Source organism: Colossoma macropomum, unplaced genomic scaffold (assembly GCF_904425465.1).
Source record: "Colossoma macropomum unplaced genomic scaffold, Colossoma_macropomum, whole genome shotgun sequence".
In the NCBI taxonomy this organism is placed as follows: domain Eukaryota; kingdom Metazoa; phylum Chordata; class Actinopteri; order Characiformes; family Serrasalmidae; genus Colossoma; species Colossoma macropomum.
In genome coordinates this window covers 17,866,879-17,890,698 of record NW_023494794.1, presented here as the reverse complement: position 1 = coordinate 17,890,698, position 23,820 = coordinate 17,866,879, and the positions used below count along the sequence as shown (strand labels likewise).

The 23,820-nt window shown below is 39.5% G+C and overlaps 2 protein-coding genes across 2 annotated transcripts in view; both read left to right on the top strand.

Annotated features, from left to right (window-relative positions):
• Window positions 1-1,682: 1,682 nt before the first annotated feature.
• Window positions 1,683-11,825, top strand: ube2g1a (ubiquitin-conjugating enzyme E2G 1a (UBC7 homolog, yeast)). Its single transcript, XM_036580442.1, has 6 exons — window positions 1,683-1,877; window positions 4,638-4,740; window positions 5,834-5,931; window positions 6,801-6,979; window positions 7,687-7,810; window positions 10,126-11,825. The coding sequence occupies exons 1-5, from the start codon at window positions 1,832-1,834 to the stop codon at window positions 7,771-7,773; spliced, it is 513 nt and encodes a 170-aa protein (XP_036436335.1). The 5' UTR covers window positions 1,683-1,831; the 3' UTR covers window positions 7,774-7,810; window positions 10,126-11,825.
• Window positions 11,826-14,543: 2,718 nt separating this feature from the next.
• ankfy1 (ankyrin repeat and FYVE domain containing 1) overlaps window positions 14,544-23,820 on the top strand; it is a 36,898-nt gene continuing 27,621 nt past the window's right edge. The window contains exons 1-4 of the mRNA XM_036580440.1: window positions 14,544-14,579; window positions 19,357-19,561; window positions 21,396-21,514; window positions 22,530-22,665. Of these exons, the coding sequence (XP_036436333.1) occupies window positions 14,570-14,579; window positions 19,357-19,561; window positions 21,396-21,514; window positions 22,530-22,665 (470 nt within the window). The 5' untranslated portion in view covers window positions 14,544-14,569. The remainder of the gene's footprint in view (window positions 14,580-19,356; window positions 19,562-21,395; window positions 21,515-22,529; window positions 22,666-23,820) is intronic.

The window sequence follows — 23,820 nt, the reverse complement described above, 5'->3', positions numbered from 1 at the left end:
AAACACAGCTGAATAATTGTACACACACTCAAAATATTTTTCATCAAAACACAAAAAGCGCAGAAAATATGTGTTTCAGTAGTGACATTTATTAATGTTACACTGATTTTCACACTTTTGGACTCATTTACTTTGACACAATAGGCTCTAACTGATCACCATGTGACCATGAGGGACAGAGATGCAGTCTCACTTCCTGCTCCTAAATGCAAGGGTGTGGCTAAAATGAGGCTCCGCCCATAGACTAAAACTCTTTGTGTTTCAGTGGTGACATGAAAACATGGGGCAGCATTTTTTTGAATAAGGTTTTTTGATTTAAAATTTAAACTGATAATAAATCTAAATTTTTAAATCTTAAACTTTCCTTTAAAAGAAACCAAAAATGTATTTTTAAAAACTGTTGAAAAAAATCTAAAAACCAATTAAGTATTATTTTCAGGGTTAGGGAACAGTTTAAGTACCTTATAGAAAGTACCTTAGAAATGATCATTTTTGTGTATATTTAGCTCATTACTATCTCAAATAATGCCTTAGGTTTAAATAGATCATAAGATAGTTACAAGAATTATATAAGGTCTTTTTTTTTTACTGTGGGACTGCAGTTTGACCTAATTTGGTAGAATGGTCCATATGGGCACAGCTTTACCCACATACCAACACAGCCTCTAGCTTATTTGTACACATGTGAACAGCAAGGGCATAACATGAAAGCCTGGTGAAAGTGGAAAATTGGTCAAATTATTTTTGTTTCAGCTAAAACTTCCATAGACAGAAATCTTTCAGGGGAGGCTTGAATCAGAAGCCTCGTGTCCACCTAGTGGTGAAGCAGAGTAAACCCACCCTTCGTAATAATAAAACTGCAGATTCAGCATTATCCTCCACAAAGTCTAATTTACTTCTTTTAAAAAATAAATAAATTTACGACATTATTCTTAACGAACCGTTGAAATACCCGAAGACTAATATAAGTTCATACTGGTGCAGATACAAGCCTTGTGTTTAGTTTTTCTTGGTCAGATTTTTACATTATCACAACTCACTTGAGATATGTTGGTAATTGTAGTTTTTATCTTATCGCTACTTACCTGGGTCTTTTTTTCTTTTTTTTGAGGTCTGCCTTAATACAACTTAATTATGTTATTTTATTCACTGCATTGACAGCTTACTTTAATTATTTTGGTAACTCTACCCTTTAGTCTATCATAAGTAAATAATATCAGTATTTTTAATGACATTACTGGATATATTATAAAATATATTTATAAAATATTATTAATATTCCGTTATCTCGGGAAAATAACGTTTATTATGGCAACTCGAGAATACAAGTAATAATTAACTCCTTATCAAGTGAAGCAAAGTAAATAAAAATCGATGCATGTGCTTTGATTGCCCCCGTAATTTTGGTAATTGTAGTTTTTATCTTATCACAGCTTCCCACAGTAATTCTGGTAATTGTAGTCTTTCTTATCATAACTTCCTTTATATATATATATATATATATATATATATATATATATATATATATATATATATATATATATATATATATATACACACACACACTGATAACATCAGCTGAAGCATTCTTGAATCCTCTCGGTGGACTTGGTTCGCGCATGCGCCATCGCGTCGCCCACACAGCTCCCTGGCGCTCTCTTTCTGCTCTCCGTTCTCTTCCCGCACCGCGCCTGCGCACAACGGCTCAGAATGTTGAGCAGAACAGAGTAGAACGGAGACGGACGGACACGACGATATTTATTGACCGTGTTTTTTCTCCTCCTTAGTTTAGTAAAGCACCCGACCGACTCACAATACAACACACACGACCATGACGGAGCCGCAGTCAGCGCTGCTACTCAGGAGACAGCTGGCAGGTAATCTGAAAGGCTCATAGCGGGGGAACGATACGAATGAGGCTAAAAGCTAAGCTAAAATGTAAGCCGGTGTGTTCTCGGGCGCTCGCTGGTGACGGTTAGCTCGGCTGCTAATCCACCTCTCCCGGCCCAGCTTCTCTGCCTACATGCCTTTGTTTTCGTGCATATTACAAATAAAAAACGCCACGTATGACCCTAGACATGGTCTTGAAAATATGTTCTGGGGCTCCACAATAGACCTGTACAAATATTTGCTTTTTGGTTGGCGTAAAAACCTTTTGAAAATGATTAAATGGCAGACTGTTTCAGCGGGCCTCTTCGTACCGGCCGGCAGCAGCTAACTAGCTTAGCTAGCTAGTTCTGTATTGACGTCTGTCAAGCCTTACTAGCTAGCTAGCACTCCTTTCCTTTCTTCATTCCTTCGCCAGCCTCTCAACATTCGCGTTTTAATTTCAGGTTTATTTTCATTATCGCTCATAGTAGCAGTAGCTGTATGGTAGAACTCGAAAGCACCGATAAGGAGTTTAATATGCGGCATGTTGTGTGTCGTCTAGCTACTGCAGTGGGGTAATCAAATCCCTTTGTTTTTCTCAGCCCAAAGCTAGCGAGCAGGCTAACGTTAGCGGGCTTGGCTAGCGAGCTTCTCGGTCTCCAGCCAGATGGCTGTTGATCAGATAAGAACTAAATCGGGAGCAGGCCAAATTACGACTAGGAAACACATTTGTTCGTACGTCGCACGCCTTTGAGTTGTGGTTTCGTCGTTACTCAAGAGCGTTTATCCTTGCCTTTTGCTGCCCTGCTCTTCTTTGTCCCACACGCGCAATGATTGGGCAACCTGATCCGTGAGTGACAGCTTAGCTAGCACAAGGCAGGCAGCGAGGTATTTCTAGAGTTGGCCACCATTGCGCTGGAGGGGCCCATGTGCGCAGCACCCACCAGAATTAATCAGTGGATCAACTTTCCAAATCCATATTTTCGTAATAGTGCTGAGTCTTCATACTTATTCCCGTTTGGCTGAGAGGGTGAAGGTTGTGTAATGTTTGCTGTGAAACACTACACCTCTGCCCTCCTGGAACAGTGTAAAAAAATCCAGAAAGTGACCCCCCCCCCCGTCTTTTCTAAATACTCCATTACTCTACATCTAAATACAGGCAGCAAGGCTGTTCCTTGCCAAATGTTCACAGCTGAGGGCGAGCGCCTCCTAAGCCTGCCTTGGCCTGATGCCAGAGACCTTCCCTGCCTGAAGACTCCACAGCGAAGGGAACCTTAGGAATGGCTGCCTGGATTGCCCTACAGGGCCCAGGCTCATCCCCCCTTTCCAGCGGAAGCTTTCGCTAACAGATTGACTGACTGGAATCAATCATGTTTTGACTGCTTTCTCTTAACACTAGCGTGGCAAACTCACTGAACCCCCCATTGTACTCTGTGTGCTCGAACACTGGAGCGAGGGGGTAACAAAAGGCCTAAACAAGCAGTGTTTATTTTGCAGTATACTGGGGAGGAGTTTAGGCCGTGCTATTTTAAGCCTTGCAGGGTGTGAAATTGCAAGGGCTGTTTGTGAGGACCATGCTGTGTTTAAAAATATGGCATGTAGCGTAGTTCAAGTGAAGTTAAGGAGTTAGATGGAAGGAACGGCTGCTCGAGCTGTGCTTGGTATTAGGCTATCACGTAGGATATCATCTGGCAATCTTGAAAATGCCATGTGTGTTATTTTCTGATTCCTGTCTGTGGTTCCTTGACTTTTTCTATTGTAATTGTTTACTATGAAGAATGAGTGCCTTAGCTTGGTACATGCCCTCTGGGCTAGATTTACCTTGGCATTGACTAGCAAGCCAGTTAAAGGCCAATGAGCTTTTGCCTACAGGTTATTTACTGGGCCCCAGGTTTGGCTATAACACTGTTGAGTTGTCTCCAGACCTTGAAAATAGTACAGGATCATTCAAAACTAGTTGGGGAAAATGAGCTAGTCCGTTTGTGTTTGATTAGCAGTCGTATTTGTTCTAGACATTTTCATAGGATAAGACCAAAATGCTTGTGTGATTCATAGGCTTACAGAAAACTGACACCTCAGTGAGCCAGTTATTCAGTTATTTCATAAACATGTTTTGTATCCCTCAGCCCTCTGAGATTGTTTTTTTGCTGTTATTCATAAGATGAGAGCACATGCAGTAGTCTATGCCAAACTGATCCTCATAACTCATATGGAGAGCCAGAGACCACATGAGCACACAGATTTACACTCAGTGAGTCCAATCCTGTGCCACTTAAGCTGGAGCACAGCCACTAACAGGAACCCAAGCTCTTGCGCTGATCTGAAATCAGGTCTGCAGTTTCCATTAGTGGCTATGTTTAGGACTTGGACAGAGGAAGGTGGTCATAGATCAGTGTGAACAGGCAACATCCCTCCTCTGGAGCTTCAATGCAATCTAGAGCTTGTTGTTTTCCTCATATGAATAAAGCAGGGATTTAGTGAGATTATATTTTGTTAGAGATCCTAAATCTCTGTAGTGTCTTTGGGCACCTTTGGAAGTGCCAAATTGGAGGTTATGTGTTGCTATTATTGTAGTTAGTTGTTTTGTTTTGAATGTGTTGGGTGCTAGTGTTTTCACTTGATTTGAAGCCCTATTAAGCTTTACTGTTTTCAGTGACTTGCTTACAGCAAATCCAGTTCCCATAGACGCATAATGATTCTTTTACTAGGCATCTTGAGCGTGAGAAACAAGACACGATAATTCATAAGTATCTTTTTCTCACTTTCAGAATTGAATAAAAACCCAGTGGAAGGGTTCTCTGCAGGACTGATAGATGATAATGACCTCTACAGATGGGAAGTGCTAATAATTGGTCCTCCTGATACACTGTAGTAAGTATTACCTAATTCTGATAACTAAGTCTGACTTTACTGGTGTGTGGAGTAGGTTTAGAGTAATGGTGCACCAAAACCACACTTCAGAACTCACTTAGGCGCTTGAAATTTTTTACTTTGAACTTTGACACTATTGTATAGATCGGTAGATATTTATTTTATCTATCTATCTATCTATCTATCTATCTGTCTGTCTGTCTGTCTATCTGTCTATTTATTTATTTGTCATTTTATAAACTGTGCCTACAGATGGCGTTAGCATGCTAGGGGGGACTTTCTTTTCTGCTTCTGTCATTTTGCTGCATTCTGCATACCGAGTAGGAGCTTGTTTTCAGGTGGCATCAGACCTGTAGTGGAGATGTCGTTAGGCGTTGTACCCCCTTTTTACACTCAGTATGAACAGAGATGATGAATCGCTTGTCTAACGTCCCTCGTAGAAACCAGGAAATAGAATCACGCGGCTGACATTTTCACTCTGCTGCTGCGCAAACCTTTTGAACATGTTTGCGCAGACTGGCGCAGGAAAGTGAAGCAACAAACAGCGTTCTTCTCAATTTCATGAGCATTCAAATTATTTGTAAAGTCTTCGATTTTGACACTTTATTGTAGGCTTTAATCTTGTTTAAAGTTTTTCTCTTTTTGGTCAGCATTTTCAGTTGTTTTTATCTTTTGGCCAAATAACCGAAGTGCTTTTTTTGACCATTTTTTCAGCCTTAAATTTTTGGTGACCGAAATCTCTGTGCAACCCTAGATTAGAGAAACCAAAGTGGTCTGTTTTTTCAAGCTTTTGGCTGGTTTACTTAAATGCACATCTTCCGTGATCATGCCAGATGACTATCATACAGCTTCATTTTGAGACAGAAAATTTCAGTGTCTGTACATCCGTCTTTGCTTATTTTTAACGTAGCAATGTATATTGTATTCTATTTATGCCAACATATTTTCAACTAGATGTGTGTTCTGCAGAATTGTCAGTGGCTAGTTTAGGTCTGAAGGTCAGACCGTACATAGGTGATTCTCTTGTTCTTTTACTTGTTTATTTATTTTGCATTTCTTATCTTGCTAACATTGTTACGTGTTGTGTTTACAGTGAAGGTGGAGTTTTTAAAGCCCATCTCACGTTTCCCAAAGACTATCCTCTCAGGCCCCCCAAAATGAAATTCATCACAGAGATATGGCACCCAAATGGTAAGAATAGTTTCAGCTTCTAGTTCAAACATATGGAGTTATATTTTTCTGTTCCTTGTGTCCAGTGTGTTGTGTCATTACCTCTTATAATGTATCCTGCTAGGAGAAACAGGAAATTCCATGGCTGGTCATGTAATGTGAGAGGTCATCCTTTGTTAAAATTATAAATCTTGTGGCGTGTACGATAAGCTTAAGCCTTTTAAGTGACTAGTTAAAAAGACATGTAACAGTTTGTGGTGTTCATTTCTTTTAAAGTGCCTAAACCCCAAAGACCAACTAATAGCTTTTTCCCACTGGATAGTACAGTTACTACATGGTGCAATAAGGTTAAAAATCTTTGATCACACTTTTTACTGTCATTGCTGTTGCCTGTGTGACCTCTACGTACCTGACTACACATGCTAATTTATTTATTTATTTATTTATTTTTAAAACTCTTCTTGATGTAGTACCAAGCATGCTGAGCAGGTACATATGGGTGGAGCTAGAATAGTACAGGCCGTTGATAGGCTAAATGCAGTCATCAAAGAATAATCAGAACACTGCCTACTCTCAGGGGTGGCGTTATGTGATGTAGAAGAGACACGGGTACTTGATCAGGATGTTAGTAGTTCTTGATCTGGGTTAGGAGCAGTAATGTGTCACAGTGTCCGGTGGGAACGTGCTAGAAGTGATGTTGATCTGTCTGACCTAAACTAGTTCTAGATTTAGCAGAGAACTTTACAAACTGGGAGAATCAGATGTATTATTTTAATGTGAGATGCCCCTTTTTTATGCTATTCTGTTCCAAAAACAATGAAAAACTTCACTGTCTCTCCCTGTAATTTAGCTTGCCATCTCTAATTTCCTGTCTACGGTCTTGTTTCCAGTTGACAAGAACGGTGACGTATGTATTTCTATTTTGCACGAGCCGGGGGAGGACAAGTACGGCTACGAAAAGCCAGAGGAACGCTGGCTCCCCATCCACACTGTGGAGACCATCATGATTAGTGTCATCTCTATGCTGGCTGATCCAAACGGAGACTCTCCTGCCAATGTGGACGCAGCAGTAAGTCCCTCTTTAGAATTTTGCAATGTTCAGAAAAATCTTTATTGGTTTTCACAAAGCTTGTGATGAAGACAGGGCTGCTCAGTACATGCCGTTTTTCATTTCTTTAGAAAGACTGAATTTGTCTGAAATTGTTATACTGATTTTGTAGAAAGCCGCAATACGCAAACTAGCAAAAATAAATTATTTTAATTGAAGTAATGTCGGGCAGTGTGGTTGATGCTGTACACTTGATACTATATTGATATTGGCGTTTAGATAGACAGTATTGGCGTTGTCCACAAAACAATTTCTGATGTGCACATTAGCTACTGAGCGATGCATGCAAGTGCCCCTGTAGATGGAATTTAGGCACATGTTGCTGGTGAGGGATTATAAGCAGTAATAAAATGCTCAAGGCAAAAACGTTAATGCCAGTATTTCGAGGGAAGGCAATGGTGGGTCACCTGTATGCCACAAATAAGCCAGTTAACAATGTACAAGCAATGTCTATCTATATTTATTATCTACATTTTTTTTAGCCATTTAGCCATTTCACTAATGCTTTTTTGAGATATTGTGAGGTGCAATGCAATATGTAGTGGTGTAATCTCATCTCTAATCTGCTAGTAGTTTGTCTATATTGTATACCACTTGATCAAGATAATCTTTTCCAAGGCTTGACTCTGTGTAAAATTGCTTTTTTGTTTTTTTTTGTAATTTTTCAGAAAGAATGGAGGGAAGACAGACATGGTGAATTCAAACGGAAAGTTGCCCGTTGTGTACGAAAGAGCCAAGAGACTGCCTTTGAGTGATATTCATCCAGCAGCTTGTAGCTTCTCTATTTTCAGGGTGAGTAGGGGACTGTCCCCATGTGCTTTTACAATTAGGGACTTTTGGCTTTATTTTGGTGCATGTAATGAGTTTCAAAAAGCCCTAAGAGAGTAAAAGAGGCTCTGAAGACTAAGGATGTCAGAAAATAGACTTTTTATTTCTTAAATATTCCTTAATGATGAATTGTGGCATAGTCCTGAAACAAATAAAATGTAACTAACAATGGGAAAAATCTTGTTAGTTAGAAGCAGTTAGTCGGGCTGTGTTTGTGTGGTTAGCGTTGTCTGCAGTGCTTTTGTATTGTAAGCTGACCTGTTTGAACAGGTTTGTGGATCTTAGTTTAGATTTTGTGAAGAAAGGTTTGTTTTTATGGTCCAGTCATACTTTTAGTGGTGACCACAAATTCAAGGCCTTTAAATGTGGCCTAATGCCACTGTTTTTTATTTATGAAGAAAAATGATTTCCAAAATAAACTTTTGTTCAAAAATAGGCCTCGGTGATATCTAAAAATATACTATATAATAAATAAAGCATTATTTTGTCTTCACACTCAGAGTCTGCTACAGTTCAGACCTACTTGGTATCTTTTGCTTACATATTTGAATGTATGCAGGCAAATTATTATTATACCACAAATTAAATAATGCTGAGTAGATAAACATGTTAAGGTAATAAACTAGTTTACTTCTTGTTTTCTCACTTCTTGCAGCTTTCACTGCAAACATATGCATTCTTGAGTTACTGCGAATGTTTTTGAATGAGTATTTCTCCTGTTTTACACACACAAAAGCAACTTGCATGCTAATAGACAGACAGACAGACAGACAGACGGGAGGTGTTTTCCGTCATTATGGCGGAGGCACTCCAGAATTTAGTTAAAGGTACCTCTTGGAAAAGTAATGAAGTATTGTATTCTCAATCAGCACACTATAGTGCTACAGAAAATGCTTAGACATGTCCTCAGACAGTATGTTGCTGTAGCCTTATGTAGCCTTAACAGCTTATTAATGCCTTGTAGATTCATTGTTTTAACAGTAAATCTGGGGTTACACTATACTTTACCCCAATTTTAGCCCAGTTCTCAGTCTTGTTGTGCTGGTTTGCTCTAGACTGCAACTTTTGGGGTAGTCAGAATCGACAGTTGGGAGAGAATTGTGTAGTGTGCGAGGGGTGCAGACTCAGGTTTTTTGCCACTCACATTTTTTGAGACCAGACACCAGTTGGATAGTGTGAGATTATAATCTGTTAGGACTTTTAAAAATCATGTAGTGTATATGTAGCTGTTAAGGGAATAAAACTGGGGCTAGACTGGGTAATTTGAATACTCAAATATTCGTTCATTGCTTAGTATTTAATTCTGTGTATGTGGAAGCTTATTTCAAGCCACTCAAATTGCAGCCTATATTACATTACATTTCATGAGAAAAGACTTTTAAAAAGAATTGTTATTATTAATGTATGGAAAATGTTTAAAATAAATAATGATAGCTGGTTTAGTGTACTGTGTAAATTCATACTAGGCATCCGGGTCACCTCACCTCAGAGCACAGCAACCTTCACCACTTCTCACATAGCCGCTGAAAAGATGCCTCAGAACTAATTCAGGTGCGTGGGAGCATTTTAAGTTAATGGACAATAAGGAAAATGAAAAAATTACCATAAGCAGTTGATGTACAACCGACCACACCATGAATCATCTCAGAAATGCAAGTATACAGTCCAAACGGTGAAAGTGATCAGTTCTGGCATCCTCCAGCATCAGTACCAGGAGGGGTACCTGCCAAGCCACTTCTAGGGTGGTCCTCGTTCTGGTCACACCTATTGTGTCTACGTGACTCATTTAAGTTGTATTTGAGTGAGAGACCTACAATCGTGGCTTCTGCAACAACATATGATACACAAGCAGCTGGGATTCAGTCTGACTACTTATATATTGTTACTGCCTACTGGAAATAGAGCCTATAAAATGCTGTTTTGGCCAACCTTAAACAAAACATTATGTGCATATTATTTAATAATATTGAGCAAACTGTTTAAATGAGTCCTGTCTTGTTTTCTGACGGTTTCCAACACCTTTATTATGGTCTTTGACGCAACACTACATGTTAATCTTTGCCAGTATCCAGTCACATCGCCTTGTCTCCTGGGTCTTTTCAAAACATTGCATTTGAGCATACCAAACAGTGGGGGGTGATATCAGTGTTTTAGTTAGTTAGTTCAAAGCAGCAGTGGAATTGACAGAATTAGCATTTATTTCTAGTATTGTGATTCTGCATTTTGTATTAAATTTTTAATTTTTTGGAGGCTAATTTGCACATTCTTGTCTCCAACAGGTCTCCGGTCGAGAAACAACATGGCACTGTTTTCCTGCACTCTACCACCCTATTGCCGGACTCGTCTTGATTGAACGTTGGCAGTAACAAGCTGGCATTAGTAGGCTGCAATAGAACAATAACAGCTCGTACAGATATGGACAGAACATGCCAAGCAAGTGCCAACATCAAAACAACGTTGGGGAAAAAACGAAACGAAAAAAAACAAAGAAAAAAAAAGAAAAGAGAAAAACCATAACATATTACGCATTTTTACGCAAGTCTATGAACTGATACAACTTTCAGGAAAGAAATTGTAAAGACCTGTAAATAGCAGACATAAAAACCGGATAATATATAAAACTGTTCCTATCCATCCAGCGAGACACTTAGTACCAAAAAAATAGTGCTTTCTGTAGTTAGAGTCCTGTAAAGATCTTAAAGAATATAGTTCATTTTCCCTTTCCCACCCAAACCCCCAGCAGCCTCTCATCTAGTGTGCATCAGTTCGGTTACAGGTCACATCGAGAGACGAGGTTTGTAGAATGGAAACATGGGCTTTTTTGGTTTTCTTTTTTACTTTTCCTAGATTCCCATTGCCCAAGAAACACAATAAATGCCATAAAGGTGCGTTTTCTTCTTCAGAAAGTGGACTAGTTTTTGAGGAAGGGTGCAAGGGCAGGGAGGGGGGGTTGGGGGGGGGTCGTTGGTGCTACTGTTGTCAGAATTGCTATAGCATGCATGTCATGTTGGACAACTTTTCACTGAGAGGACATTTGAGGCAAAACTCCTGTAAAGCACGAAAAAAAAGATCATTTTTCCAGCTGCCGTCATGAGCATATTTCGTTGGCTTGGTTTTAACTCCAGGGGCTTGGGGCGGATCATGGAGAGTCCTTGCTTTGGGCTCTAGAGGAACATGAGGACGTGCTGGACTCCTGCAGTGAGTTTTCAAAGGCGGAAAGGGCGTCGAAGAAGCCCGTCAGATGTGACAAACCTGCATGTTTGAGCTCATAGATTTTAATTTCTCTTTCTTTTCAAAAGTGCCTCTGATTGAAATTGCTTGGCTTGTTGCACCTCCCGTGTCGAATTGGGAGCTAAAAGGGTGAGATGTTGAGAGATCGCTTGCTCTGCACCCCTTCAAGCTTGTGTGGATGTGTGTTTGTTTTTTTTTTTCTTTTATAACCCTTTGTACCAGCATTATTGGATTATTAAAGATATTGATAATTTGGTGTAGCAATAACGCCCCCTTTGCCTCACCTCTGTATGTAGTGTACCCTAGCCATACGCGCCCCCTCCTCCCCCGACGTGTTGAATTTCAATATTCAGAGATGAAATAGGGACAGTCAAACTTTTAACATAAACGTCTCCCACCATTTAAGCAAATTCTTTTGCAGGGCTTTCTTTTCTTTTGTGTGGTGTCTTTGATAGGATTCGTTAAGCATGCTTTAACTGTAGGTTTCTCACAAGCAGTTTCTGGGATTTCGTTTGAAAGGTGTGCGTGTGCGTTTGGATGCTACAGAGAGTGAGTGTGTGCGCGTGTGATTCGCTATCCTACTCCCCACAGTCCTTTATTCTCCGTTTAATTTTATTCTGGCTCTGACAGACTACTGCAGTTTCTCTTGCCTAATGTACAAAGACAAAATACTGATGTATATTTTTCATGTTATGGAAATTGTCACCTTCTCTAGTGAGTTCTTCTAAAATATAATTTTTTTCCAATACTTGTTCGGGTGTGTTGTCTTACTTCTCAGGTTATGATGCAAGCAAACAAGTCAAGGGTTTATTCTTGCTTGTATCAGATATAACACAAAGACTACAGAGGTGCTTACAAGGGCAGCAAGTACTTTTTTTATGCAGTGTAGTTTGTAGTTCCATTGTATTGTGGAAATACACAGCCCTGTACAGAAGTTTTAGGCAGCTGAGAAATTTGATTTAAGAAGCTATATTTCTGGGCTATAAGGATTTAAAACACTTATTAGCATAAATGTGAATAACATTAACACAAGTAATGATTTTAATGATATGAATGTGGCCATACCAAATGTGTGGTATCACAAGTGGCCAGCGTAGGGTTCTCCTTTAGCAGTTGTAGCCAGTCAGCAGCCTGTCCTTGTTGTCCACCCTCTCACACACACATACAAGCACATACACACCAACAGCAGGCCATATAGGAGGAGAACAGAGTGAAGGGACACAGAACCTCCACACTTTTATTCCCTGCAGGTTCACCCAAACACCACATGGGTAATATAAATGTATAGAGGGTGTTCAGTGTGAAATCAGTGAAAATGTGTTATATGTTCCTCACAGAAAATGAGCAAAGGCCAAGGAATCTGGGGTAAAAAATAATAAATCGCATGTTTTTTCTTTTGGTAAACATTGAAAATGTGTCCCACAGACCCAACACCACACAAGGGTTAAAACAATGTGTTATGGTGCTTAAGACAGCACTGTACAAAAATCAACATATCAGTGTTAAAGATGAATTCCACTGAATTTTTTTTTTTCATAATTCCATCATTGAGAAGTAAACATTCATTCTGAGTGGTTTGATGTAAAGTGGTTTGTTGCAGAGAAAGTCACCTACTGATTTGTTTACAGTAGTGGTGATATATCCATTTTATTTACCATTCAAAGTGAGCAGGGACCCTAAAAGTGTTTTTTATGTGCAATGTTGATAATGCTAAAATAGTTCTAAATCTGAAAAGTATGTTTTCTTTGGGTACATTTGCCTTATATTGCCCTGCTTGTACCTCTCCGCCTTGAATCGATCTCCACAAATACATTTTAGCCCAATACCTTCTCTCAGATTTATCATTAAACATTGCCTCAGGCATCAGGAAATGTATTCAGAGCCATTTCGTCTAATAGCTTCTTGTGAGGGAGCTTTTAGAGGCATTAAACACTTCAGATATCTGGTTCCATTAATACAGCTGTGAACAGTTCAGCATAATTTAATTATGCTGAGAAAAATCTGAGTTCGCCTTCAATTATCAGTCCCAGCAGTGTTCACATAACGGGTGCCTGCAGCCAAATCTACCTGTTAGCTGTTAATCACTGAATGACATTCGCAGTAGGCCTCAAAAGTCATATAGGCAAAATGTTCAAAATGTTTTGAGGTTGCCCACCTCTTTAGTGGTAAAAAGGAATTAGTGGTAACTCATACATAATGTATATCAATTGTACTAATACACTTAAACATACAGCGACCATTTTATTCCCCCAAACTATTCCCTCAACTTTCATGGACCGGGCTCATAGACATGGATGAGGCCTGTGATTGGGATAAGTAGTATTACCAATGGTCACTATTGAAAATCCATTATCTATTCTGGGGTAAGGCTCAAATCAATGGCTGTGTCCAAAAATACTATGATACTAAATAACATGTCAGGAATGGTACACCACCAATAGCAGTATGCTAATTAGTGTAGTATACCCTTATAAAGTAGTTCTTCAAGGCTTCTTTAGTAAAGATTTTTCTATATATATGGAGTTAAATCAGTGTCACTACAATCTGAACCTGATTTCATGATTCTTGAAAAAATACATGCATAATTTGATCCTCTTGATCATTTTCACTGTGAATTTCAGATATTTGAGTATACTGAGTCTGAATTTGCCTCTTTAAAATTCAGGTCTTAAAAATTCAGGTTATAAAAAATCTTGGTCATAAAAGGTTCAGGTTAAAACAAATTGGGGTTTTTCCTGCATTTCCTTGACCTGAGTTTTCACTGTTGTGCCAATCTGAGGTGCTACATTTTGTACAGTCACAGTACAGTGCAGTCTGAATATCTTACTATCTGCATTTTTTTAACTTTAAAACTTTTTTAGTTTTCAAGATCTTTCAAAAAAGGCATATTCAGACTCAGTGTAGTCAAATATCTAAACATTTGCAGTGAAAACTTTCAAGAACATCAGATTATGCATGTATTTTTTTGACAAGAACCAGAGCAGGTATTATTTGGGTGGTGGATCATCTGTTTCTGCAGTTTGCGTTGGTCATCTTTTAGTCCTTCTTCAGTGGTCACAGGACACTGCCCACAGGAAGCTGTTGGCCTGAGGTGTTTAAAAACTCCAGCAGCACTGCTGTGCCTGATCCACTCATTCCAGCACAACACACAGTAACACACCAGCAGCACTGCAGTGCTGAGAATCCGTCACCCAAATAAAACCTGCTCTGTGGTGGTCCTGTGGGGGTCCTGACCATTGAAGAACAGGGTGAAAGGGGGCTAACAAAGTATGCAGAGAAACAGAAGGACTACAGTCTGTAATTGTAGATCTACAAAGTGCACCTATGTGGTAAATAGAGCTGATAAAATGGGCAATGAGCGTGGAAACAAGATGGTGTACTTAATGGTATGGCTTATCGGTGTATATGCTAATTTGTTTACTCTCCTCTTGAGCCCATCCTCCCGTTTACTCCGTGTTCTCGCGAGAGAAAACGACCAGCCACGGATCCAACATGGCGGAAGGTATGAAAATGATTTCTTGCCTATTTTCACGCCCTTTCTCTTTTAGATGTGGGGATAATAGCTTGTCGGCACAAATGGAAAGTCGTATCTGTTCATATATTATCTTAAGGCACGGAGTGAAATGAGAAACATGCTTATTGTCGCTCTGAATGTCTTGATATTGCGCCTTATTTTTGATTCCTGCATAGCTAACAGTAGTGAGTGAGTGAAGGTGGGCTGGGCGGCGGTTGGAGTAAAGAAAAACGCCGGTTGCTGTGTGGGCAGACAAAAATACAGAATTAAACATTTCCTCGGGATTTTTGCGAAGTTTAACACGTGTAGCTGGCGTATTTGTTCGAGCACTAGGTACGAGGCTTAAGTTAGCTTCATATTCGCCAGCTTCTTGTTCGAATTTACCCGTTCCACCTTAAATGGTGCAGCAGTTACATTCTGGCGCATAAGGCCCGAGGCGCCAGAATGTAACTGCTGCACCGTTTAAGGTGGAACGGGTAAATTCGATTAAAGAGTTGACTTTAGCTTCGTCCTGCTGAGCCGCTGTAGTGGCCTCGCAGCTGACCGTTAAACTGGGTTACAGTAAACGTGTTTCAGCGAACCTAACGGTCTTCACTCTTCATCTGTTTATTCAGTGTAACGTTGTTTTGTGTGAGGCAGTTGGTCTGCTTTTCATTTATATTGGCAGCATTGATTTTAGACTCGTTTAAGAAACGAGGAGACTTCAAACTCGCAATTAAAACCCAGGGATGGCAGCTCTTGTGCATTGGCGTTCATGCTGTGATCATATGACCAGAGTGTGGTGGCAAGTCGGTTGCCACTGTTGCATGCATTAAAGAGGAATTCCACCAGTTTTTCAGAATTGCTGCATAATTCAATCACTGAGATGTAAACAGAAGTCATTCAGGGTGGTTTGATGTGAAATGGTGCATTGTAGAGAGACGAAACAACTTAGATTTCTTTACAAGGGTGGTGATAGGAACCAGGGGTTTTAAAGGGGAACTCCACCGATTTTTCCAAAAAAAATTGACGTAATTAAATGGTTGAGATGTAAGCAGTCATTTAGAGTGTTTTGATTTGAAATGCTCCGTTCTAGAGAAATATGCCGAGTCAGAATTGTTCACAGTGGTGATAGAAACCAGACATCTGAAAACTTCCCCTGGAATGTCCTTCATAGAACATGATTTCATGAAATAGTTAGATATATGCTGCCTGCTGTCTAACACATATTTTAGTTTAGGCTTGAAATGTTTTTGAATCCATTTTTTAAAATTCATTCATGACAAAGGGGTACAAACAGGGTGTTGTTGTAAGGCGAAATAGTCCCCACAGAAAACTGTCAGATTTATGACTATTTTACCATCATCAACATTATATATAAAAACTAAGAAGACATGTATAGATTCACTATTGGTTTTGGATAGTAAATAAAATGAAAGTGTTTGTGGTGACCCCTGGTTCCTATCACCACCACTGTAAAAACATCTTACTTTTTCTACAGTGAAACACTCTGAAAGACTCTGTTTACATTGCAAGGGCTGAATTATTTAGAAATTTTGAAAAATGGGTGGAATTCCCCTTTACTGTCTGCAATGCAAATATAGCCATTTTACTTACTATCCAAAATGAACCGGTCAATCTACACATCTTCTTAGCTGATAAAGTAGGTAAAGTAGCTGAAAAAATAAGGTTTCATTTAGGTGGATTTTGCCTTATTAAGTGTTTTAGAATCACATTTTAGGTTTAGGACGCAGCCTTTATGTATGGACCAGGCCTGTGGACATGGTTGAAGCCTAGTGTTGGGCTGTGTTGAATTACCTGTGGCTTCATTGAAAATTCTCTTGAATCTAGGGTTAGGCTTGGACTAGCCTTGTATGAACAGAATAAGTCTATGGCAGTGTCCAAAACTGACTACTGCCATACTAAATGTCTCATAATGTAATAATGTCTCACTAATGCACTCATTAGTGTAGTACACCCTTATAGAAGTGGTTCTCCAAGGCCTTTTTTTTTTTTTAGAAAAGGCTGATGGATTTAGAAAGTAAATCATGTGTGTATGTGTATATAATGGCAGTACAGTTGTAAATCTATGTCTCAGACCACAGGCAATATATTTGAAACCACTTAATGTCGTGTCTTTCTATGAGGTAGCTTTCAGAGACGTTAAACTCTTCAGACATCTGGTTCCTATCACCTCCACTATGAACAATTCTGACTCTCTGAAACAGAGCTTTTTACATCCTAACAGTGTAATTATGCAGAAAATGAGAAACGTTGATAGAATTCCTCTTTTAACAGTACAAAAGTGGCTTAGTTGCTTAGTGTAGATTTTTATTACAGTTGAGGCACCCGTTCTCTTATCTATTGGGCCAGGCAGTTGTTACTGTTGCCTTTATCAGATCTCTAACTGTGTGTTGGCACTCAGACTTCACAACCTGTTTATCTTTATTTTGAAACAATTTAACTTGCTTTTACTTTGGATCTGTATGATAAATGAAAAACATGCAAAAAACATTCATATATAGTCAAATGAAATTGGTCTCCTTGCTTGAAGTTAAGCTTTCAATCTTCTACACTGACAAATGAAAGTTTTTCCTCTATTGTCTGTTAATCAGGATATCTAGGCTCTTCTGAAAGTGTGTTGATTGCATAATCAGGGTATTGTGCCTTGCAGGCGTTTGCATGCTGTTGTGCCTTTAAAATGCTTTATGGCGCCTATTGACCTCCCAAGGAACAAAGCTGCTGACTCCATTGCTTGCTGTTTAAAAGACAGGTAAAAGCCTAGCTCGAATAAAGTACAACAGGCCTGTCTTTGGTTCGTACACATAGTTTTAATGGATTACTGAGAATGGGGGGTGGGGGGTCTATTACACTGTAATTAGGCTTACAGAAAGTAATAGTGTTTTGTGTTCTGCGTTTGCCTAATGCTGAGGTCCGGGTTGCTGGGTTTGGAGCGTTTATCGTGCTCTTAAGGCCAAGTCAGGTGGTTAGGAGTAGCTTTGTGAACCAATCAGCATAAGCTCCCCCAATCCCCCAGTCAAGGCAGGGCAAAGGCACAGTGTTTCCTCAGCGTTCTGGGGAATGCCACACACACACAGATGGATGAACTGACAGAAAAGAGGAAGGAAGCAGGAGTTGCAGGAGTTGCAGAATTTGCACTAAGTGGTCAAATCCCAGGTCTTCTTGAGGGAAGTAATCACATTCAGGACGCGAATGTTGCGCCATGCTTTTTAAGAGTTTCTCAAACACAAGTACAGACAATTCCTGAAAAGAAATTCTCAGCTTTTTATTAAGGAAAGCTAAGTAAGGGTTTATATACAGTACTCTGCAGAAGTCAGAGACCACCCTTCATTTTTTCATTTCTAAACCAAACGGCTATAAAGCACAAAATATTCATTTTCAGGAGATAAGCCTATCTCTGAGGAAATTAGATATATGATATCCACTTTTTAAAGGACAGTGGAAAAACAACAAGACTTTGCAAACTGGAGTTTAAAAATGAGTAACAGACATGGAGAAAATGGGTCTCCTAACGACCATGTAAGACCTAGTAGATCATCAACACTGTCCCCATCAATAAACAGTACTAAAAGCTTTCATCTTTAATAGAGAAAATCAACCACTCGTGCTTCAGATCTGAAAAAATCCACAGGTCACTCTCTCTGTCCTTCCACTGTGAGAAGACAAGTCTGACAGTCTGAGAGGATGTGCAGCTGTCAAGAAGCTGTTACTGAGAAAATTTGCAAATCAAACAAAGAAACTGCTGGTGTTCTCAGAACAATGGTCTGACCATCCCAGAGTCCAGACCTCAACATCATTGAATATATATAGAATGACTTGGATGGTGAGAACAGAAAGTTTAACCAACTTCTAAGACTGAACTTGCGGAGGTGTGGAAAAATGTCTGTGCAGATTTCTTTGTAAAACTTAAAGCAGATGTGTTAAACAGATTGTAAGCTGTAATAAAGGCAAAAAGCTTGAAACAATACATAATGAAAAATAAATAAATGAATAAAAAAGTCCTCACTGTTAGTGGTAGTTTGGTAAAAAATGTAATTTGCACACCGCCCCCCTCCAACTGTAGGCTAAGTGTTGTCTGAACAAATGGGCTGAAGAATGTTGCATAAATAAAAACAGTGGTAGCAACTGTCCTAATGCCTGAACTGGGACTGTACTATTAAAATGTTCACAGAAAACAAAGAGTTTCAGAAACTAAATAGGTCTGTATGTTTTGAGGCCCGTATGTGATGATTTAGACATGCAGTTTCATTACTTGTTAGCTACATTAGCCTCATAGCTCCAATGCAAAACTAATGAAGAAAACTTCAGCCAACAAGTATGCCTCGGCTGATTGACTACTTTTGAAGGAATGGAAAAATTGTGTGATTTTGATTTTTCATTAAACTGTCATTTCAAATATCCAGCTTGGTGAGAAATCCTGCTTTGTGAAACACCCCGGAGCCGAAGGTGTGCGCTGTTGGCGTTTTTGTGTCTCAATCATGTTTGAGAACTCAAATCACTCCCAACATTTCGATGATTAATTGCCGCGTAGGTACTCTGGAAGTCTAGTATTCTTGTTTAAGAAGTTCTTTCCAAAGAGGCTGCTGTATCAGCGATTTTCATCTATGCCCTTCCTTTCTTTTTTTATCTCTTTCTATTTCTGGCATTGTTCCCTTTACCATTTTTTATACCTATTTATCACTTACTTTTTGTCATGTACATACTTTCAAGCTGTCCTCACTGATTGTTAACCGTTTTCCTCTTCTCCACTCCTTCTGCTCCGCAGAGGAGGTGCAGAAGCTGCAGAAGCACCTGTCCCTGCTTCGGCAGGAGTACGTGAAGATGCAGCAGAAGCTGGTGGAGACAGAGAGGAGGTGCTCCATGCTGGCTGCTCAAGCATCTGGCCACGGTTCATCCTCCCAGCCCAGCGACTCCTTCATCAGCCGCCTGCTGGCCATCGTGGCTGACCTCTACCAGCAAGACCAGTACAGGTATGTGCAGGGAGCTGTAGTAATAAGATGTAAGGTGTAGGATGAATAGGAGATGGTTCTGTGTTGGACATAACAGAGTAAATAAACAAGGACATACAGTGTCCCTGATGCAAAGCGCTGCCCTTATAAAGCATCAAAAGCTATTTGAATGCTAATGGTCAGTATGAGAGTGAGAACGTTACAGTCTTCTTCCATTAGATGCTTTATATCTAATTTTCATCTGGCGGTATGACAGTACTGTTTGTTTAATCTTTCTTTAGGATAAATCTTTTTTATTTATGAAGTATGCAGTGATTTGAGGATATTTTCCAGCTCGATAGGAAATAATTGATGGTGATGATCTGTTAGTGTAAGAGAAGGAACAAGTCAATCTTTAGCCATCTGATCAAGCTCTGATATTTTCAGAGCACATAAGCAGCGGACCACTGAGACAAAGGTGCTTCTTGTAAAGTTCAGGCAAACACTCGCTCTCTGTACGATTTCAGCAGTCGGCAGCCAGTTGGTAGCAAAATATTTTTCCAGCTCTGACTGCGTTTCAATCCCATATTCATCCTCAGTTTGTTTTCGCTATACTTCTTGTGCGTGCATTAAAGCAGAACCAGGTCCAGTCCAGTCTGGCTTTGTTTGTATCACGAGATAACAAGGGAGATCTGGTGTTTTTGGTAGCCAAAACTCATTTATGTGTGTTGTAACCTCTTTTTGCCGTGTCGATTCATGTGTGGGTCCTCACAACAAAATAACAGGAAATTCTCCTAAAGAGGGTGTGATGTTTTTTTTGTGCGTGATGCTCTTTGTTTTTTAAACCAGCCGGTGCGGATTGAAACACTGATCACAACGCAGCTGTGCTGGTTCCGTCAGATAGACAAATAAGACACTACAAAAACACATCTGGTATAAATTGGCCATAACATATTGCCATAGTCCTCCAACTAGATATGGACCATTTTAAAGAATTGATTCAAACTGTGGTCCCACAGTAAATATTTAGACTTTAGATATTTACAAGGATTATTTTATGATGTTATGTTATGATATGTTATTTTATGATTTAACCAGAAGCCACAATTTTATGATACATGTATTACCCTGCTGTATAAGAAGAATGGAGAATTGATGAGAAGTCAAGGAAAAGGACTAATATTCATGAACTTGACTGAGAGTGACTGTGGGGTGCATTCTACATGGGAGATATTAAAAAAGCTCCTGATGTGTTTGACATGTTTATTTTAGCTTTAATCCCTGAGGGCAGGACGGTTTTGATGTTAATATGTCCACCAGGCTGTTTTGACTAATCAAATCAGTGAAGGCATACAGTATCACTGCAGACGGCACCTTAGGTACTGGTTTTGATGCACAGTCAGTTTATAATGAACACTGCACCATTCATTGATTAATCTATCAACTATTATTCAATTAATTGAATACCAGTAAGAGTCCTTGGGCAAAACCCCTAACATTACATTCGCCTACCTCTGTAACGACTAAAATGGATGTCACTCTGGATGAGAACTTGAATGTCATAAATGTAAGTGTGAATGTAAGTGACTAATCGAACATGATGCCTTTTATGTGTTGTCACAGCACTGCTATCATTCAAAGTTCAGTCTGTAGAATAAGCAATTCTGTATTTTATGGCGACAACAAAACAGTAGAAAGGCACAATGTTTATTACAGTTTGTCAGAATTTTGTTTTTAAGTAAATGATTCACTGCCATGTTTTTTTTGCATTGTTGTCAACTAATCGACTTTGTTCACTAATAATCACAGCTGCTTACTATTCACTTGCTACTTTTTGTCTGAATATCTAAGTATGAGCTGCGGTTCTGTGTTGCAGTGACTTGAAGGTGAAAATCGGACAGCAGAGGCTGAGCGCTCATAAGTTTGTGCTTGCAGCCCGCAGTGACAGCTGGAGTCTGGCCAACCTGGCCTCAACCTCTGAGCTGGACCTGTCAGGTGAGAGAACATGGAGTCTGCTGTAATGTACCTTGACGGAAAAAAGTCCTTATTACAGTTGCAGTTTTGTCTTTTACTTTACCTTGATGGTTCTTTCTTTGGCTTCACCTGTGGAAAATAATTGTAAGACAATTAAATGATGTGGTACCATAAATCCTATGGCGTACATACACATTTTGGAGCAATGTATGTTGCCATCTGGACAACATCTTTTTTTTAGGGTGCTGCTCGTTTCAAAAAGACAATGCCAAACCTCATTCGGCACGTGTTACAACAGTGTGGCTTCGTAGTGAGAGAGTGCAGGTGCTAGACTTTCCTGCCTGCAGTCCAGACCTGTCTAGGGTTGAAAATGTTGTGGCACATTATGAAGCGCAGTATGTAACAACAGAGACCCCATAGTTGTGCAGCTGGCGTGTTATATCAACAAAAATTTCAGAACTATTCACAGCAATTGCTGTCCTCAGTTCCCAAATGATTACTGAATGCTGTTAAAAGGAAAGGTGATGTAACACAGTGGTAAACATGCCCCTGTCCCAACTTTTTTGTAACATGTTTCAGGCATCAAAATTAGAGCGCATATACAAAACGTTATTTAGTCAGAACATTAAATATCTTTGTACTGTTTTCAACTGAATACAGTTTAAAAAGTTTTTGCAAATCATTACTTTTATTGACATTTTTTCTACTGTCCGAACTTTTTTGGCGATGTGACAGAGCTACAGACATAATTTGTGGAAGCGTTTATGTATTTAATGTAATGTTGGTTTTATTTATGGTGGTCTATTTATGTATAATAACTAGGCTTTCTGATTTATCAACAAATTGCATATCAGCTGCAGAGATACAGAAAGAATGTCGCTTCTTTATCTGTCTGTCTTATTCAGTTTTAAACTATAGAACTGCATTGGTTAATCAACACCATGGAGCACATCTCTCTTTAAATATCTGATTATTTGTTCTCTATACCTTCTTTCATCTGCTCTTCCTTCTGCTATAATGATGGCATGGTGCGCAGAGGCCAAGCCGGAGGTTGCCATGGCGATGCTGCACTGGGCTTACACGGACGAACTGGAGCTGAGCGAAGACGACACTTTTCTCATCGACCTGATGAAGCTGGCCAATCGCTTCCAGCTCCACCTGCTACGAGAGAGGTGGGCACACACTGGGTGCTGTGTGGGAGTTTTAGTGTGAATGGGTGGGTGGCTTACAGGCTGCAGGTTCTTGCTCTGTCTGTTTTGTGGCTTATGGGTGTTAGGGCCCTGTTTTGTGTGAGCATGGTGAATCAGCATTGGCATTCTGTGAGAGAGCTATGAATCAGTGCATGAAATCTAATCAATCTAAAGAGAGCTGCACTCTCAAGAGGGCACATGCCAAGTGAACGGTCTCATTTTTCAACGCCAGTGCAAGTTTTATCACTATGATGGGCGTTTGCAAGCCGTGCATTGTAATTCAGTGTTTAATATACAAACGTTCACTTGTACAGAGTTCTGCCTAGCCTACAGCAAGCTAACGGTGCTTGCTTAGAAGAGGGTCAGTTACAGTTTCGTCTTTTGCCTAATTAAAAGATGGTACTTTCATTGGCTTCCGCTTTGTTCCAGGTGCTTTGCCTCTGATTTTTTTTTAATTGTGTTGGGGAATGCCATTTACTGTAAATGTACAAATATTGACTTTTAAGTAGTTTATTTTCACTCTGCAATGTGTATGTATGTGTGTCTGCTCTGTGATGGACTGGCGATCTGTCCAGAGTGCTTCCTCCCTGTTGCTGAGTGAGTGCTGGGATAGTCTCCAGCACCCAGGAGAATAAGTGGCTTAGATGATGATGATGATGATGATGATGATGATTTTCACTTTGAAAAAAAAAATCTTATGTATGTTTTATGTTGCCATTTTACATTTTTACAGATTACTGGCAGCTCCTGCTATAGATGTGTTTGAGTGCAAATGTTTACAGAACAGGGCTCCAGACAAACTTTTTCAGAACCGTTCCAAAAATATTGTCAGCCGTCCCAAAATGAAAACTTACCATCTCTTTGAACCAGTTTGGAGACTTGGTGTTATGATTAGTAACTATAGTAACGCAAATTACATATTTTATTGATTTTCTATGTTGAAATAAGTACACATCTTTTACAGAGAACACATGTCTGTGCATTTACTGTGTATTTGCTGAATTTAACATATTAGCAAATTACAAATATGCTAAATTCATCAAATAAATGGAAATTGCACTCTTAAATGTGGTGAAAATTGGCATATTTAAGTGTGTCTTTTGTAGAGGATATGTTAACTTATTTTCACTTAGGAAA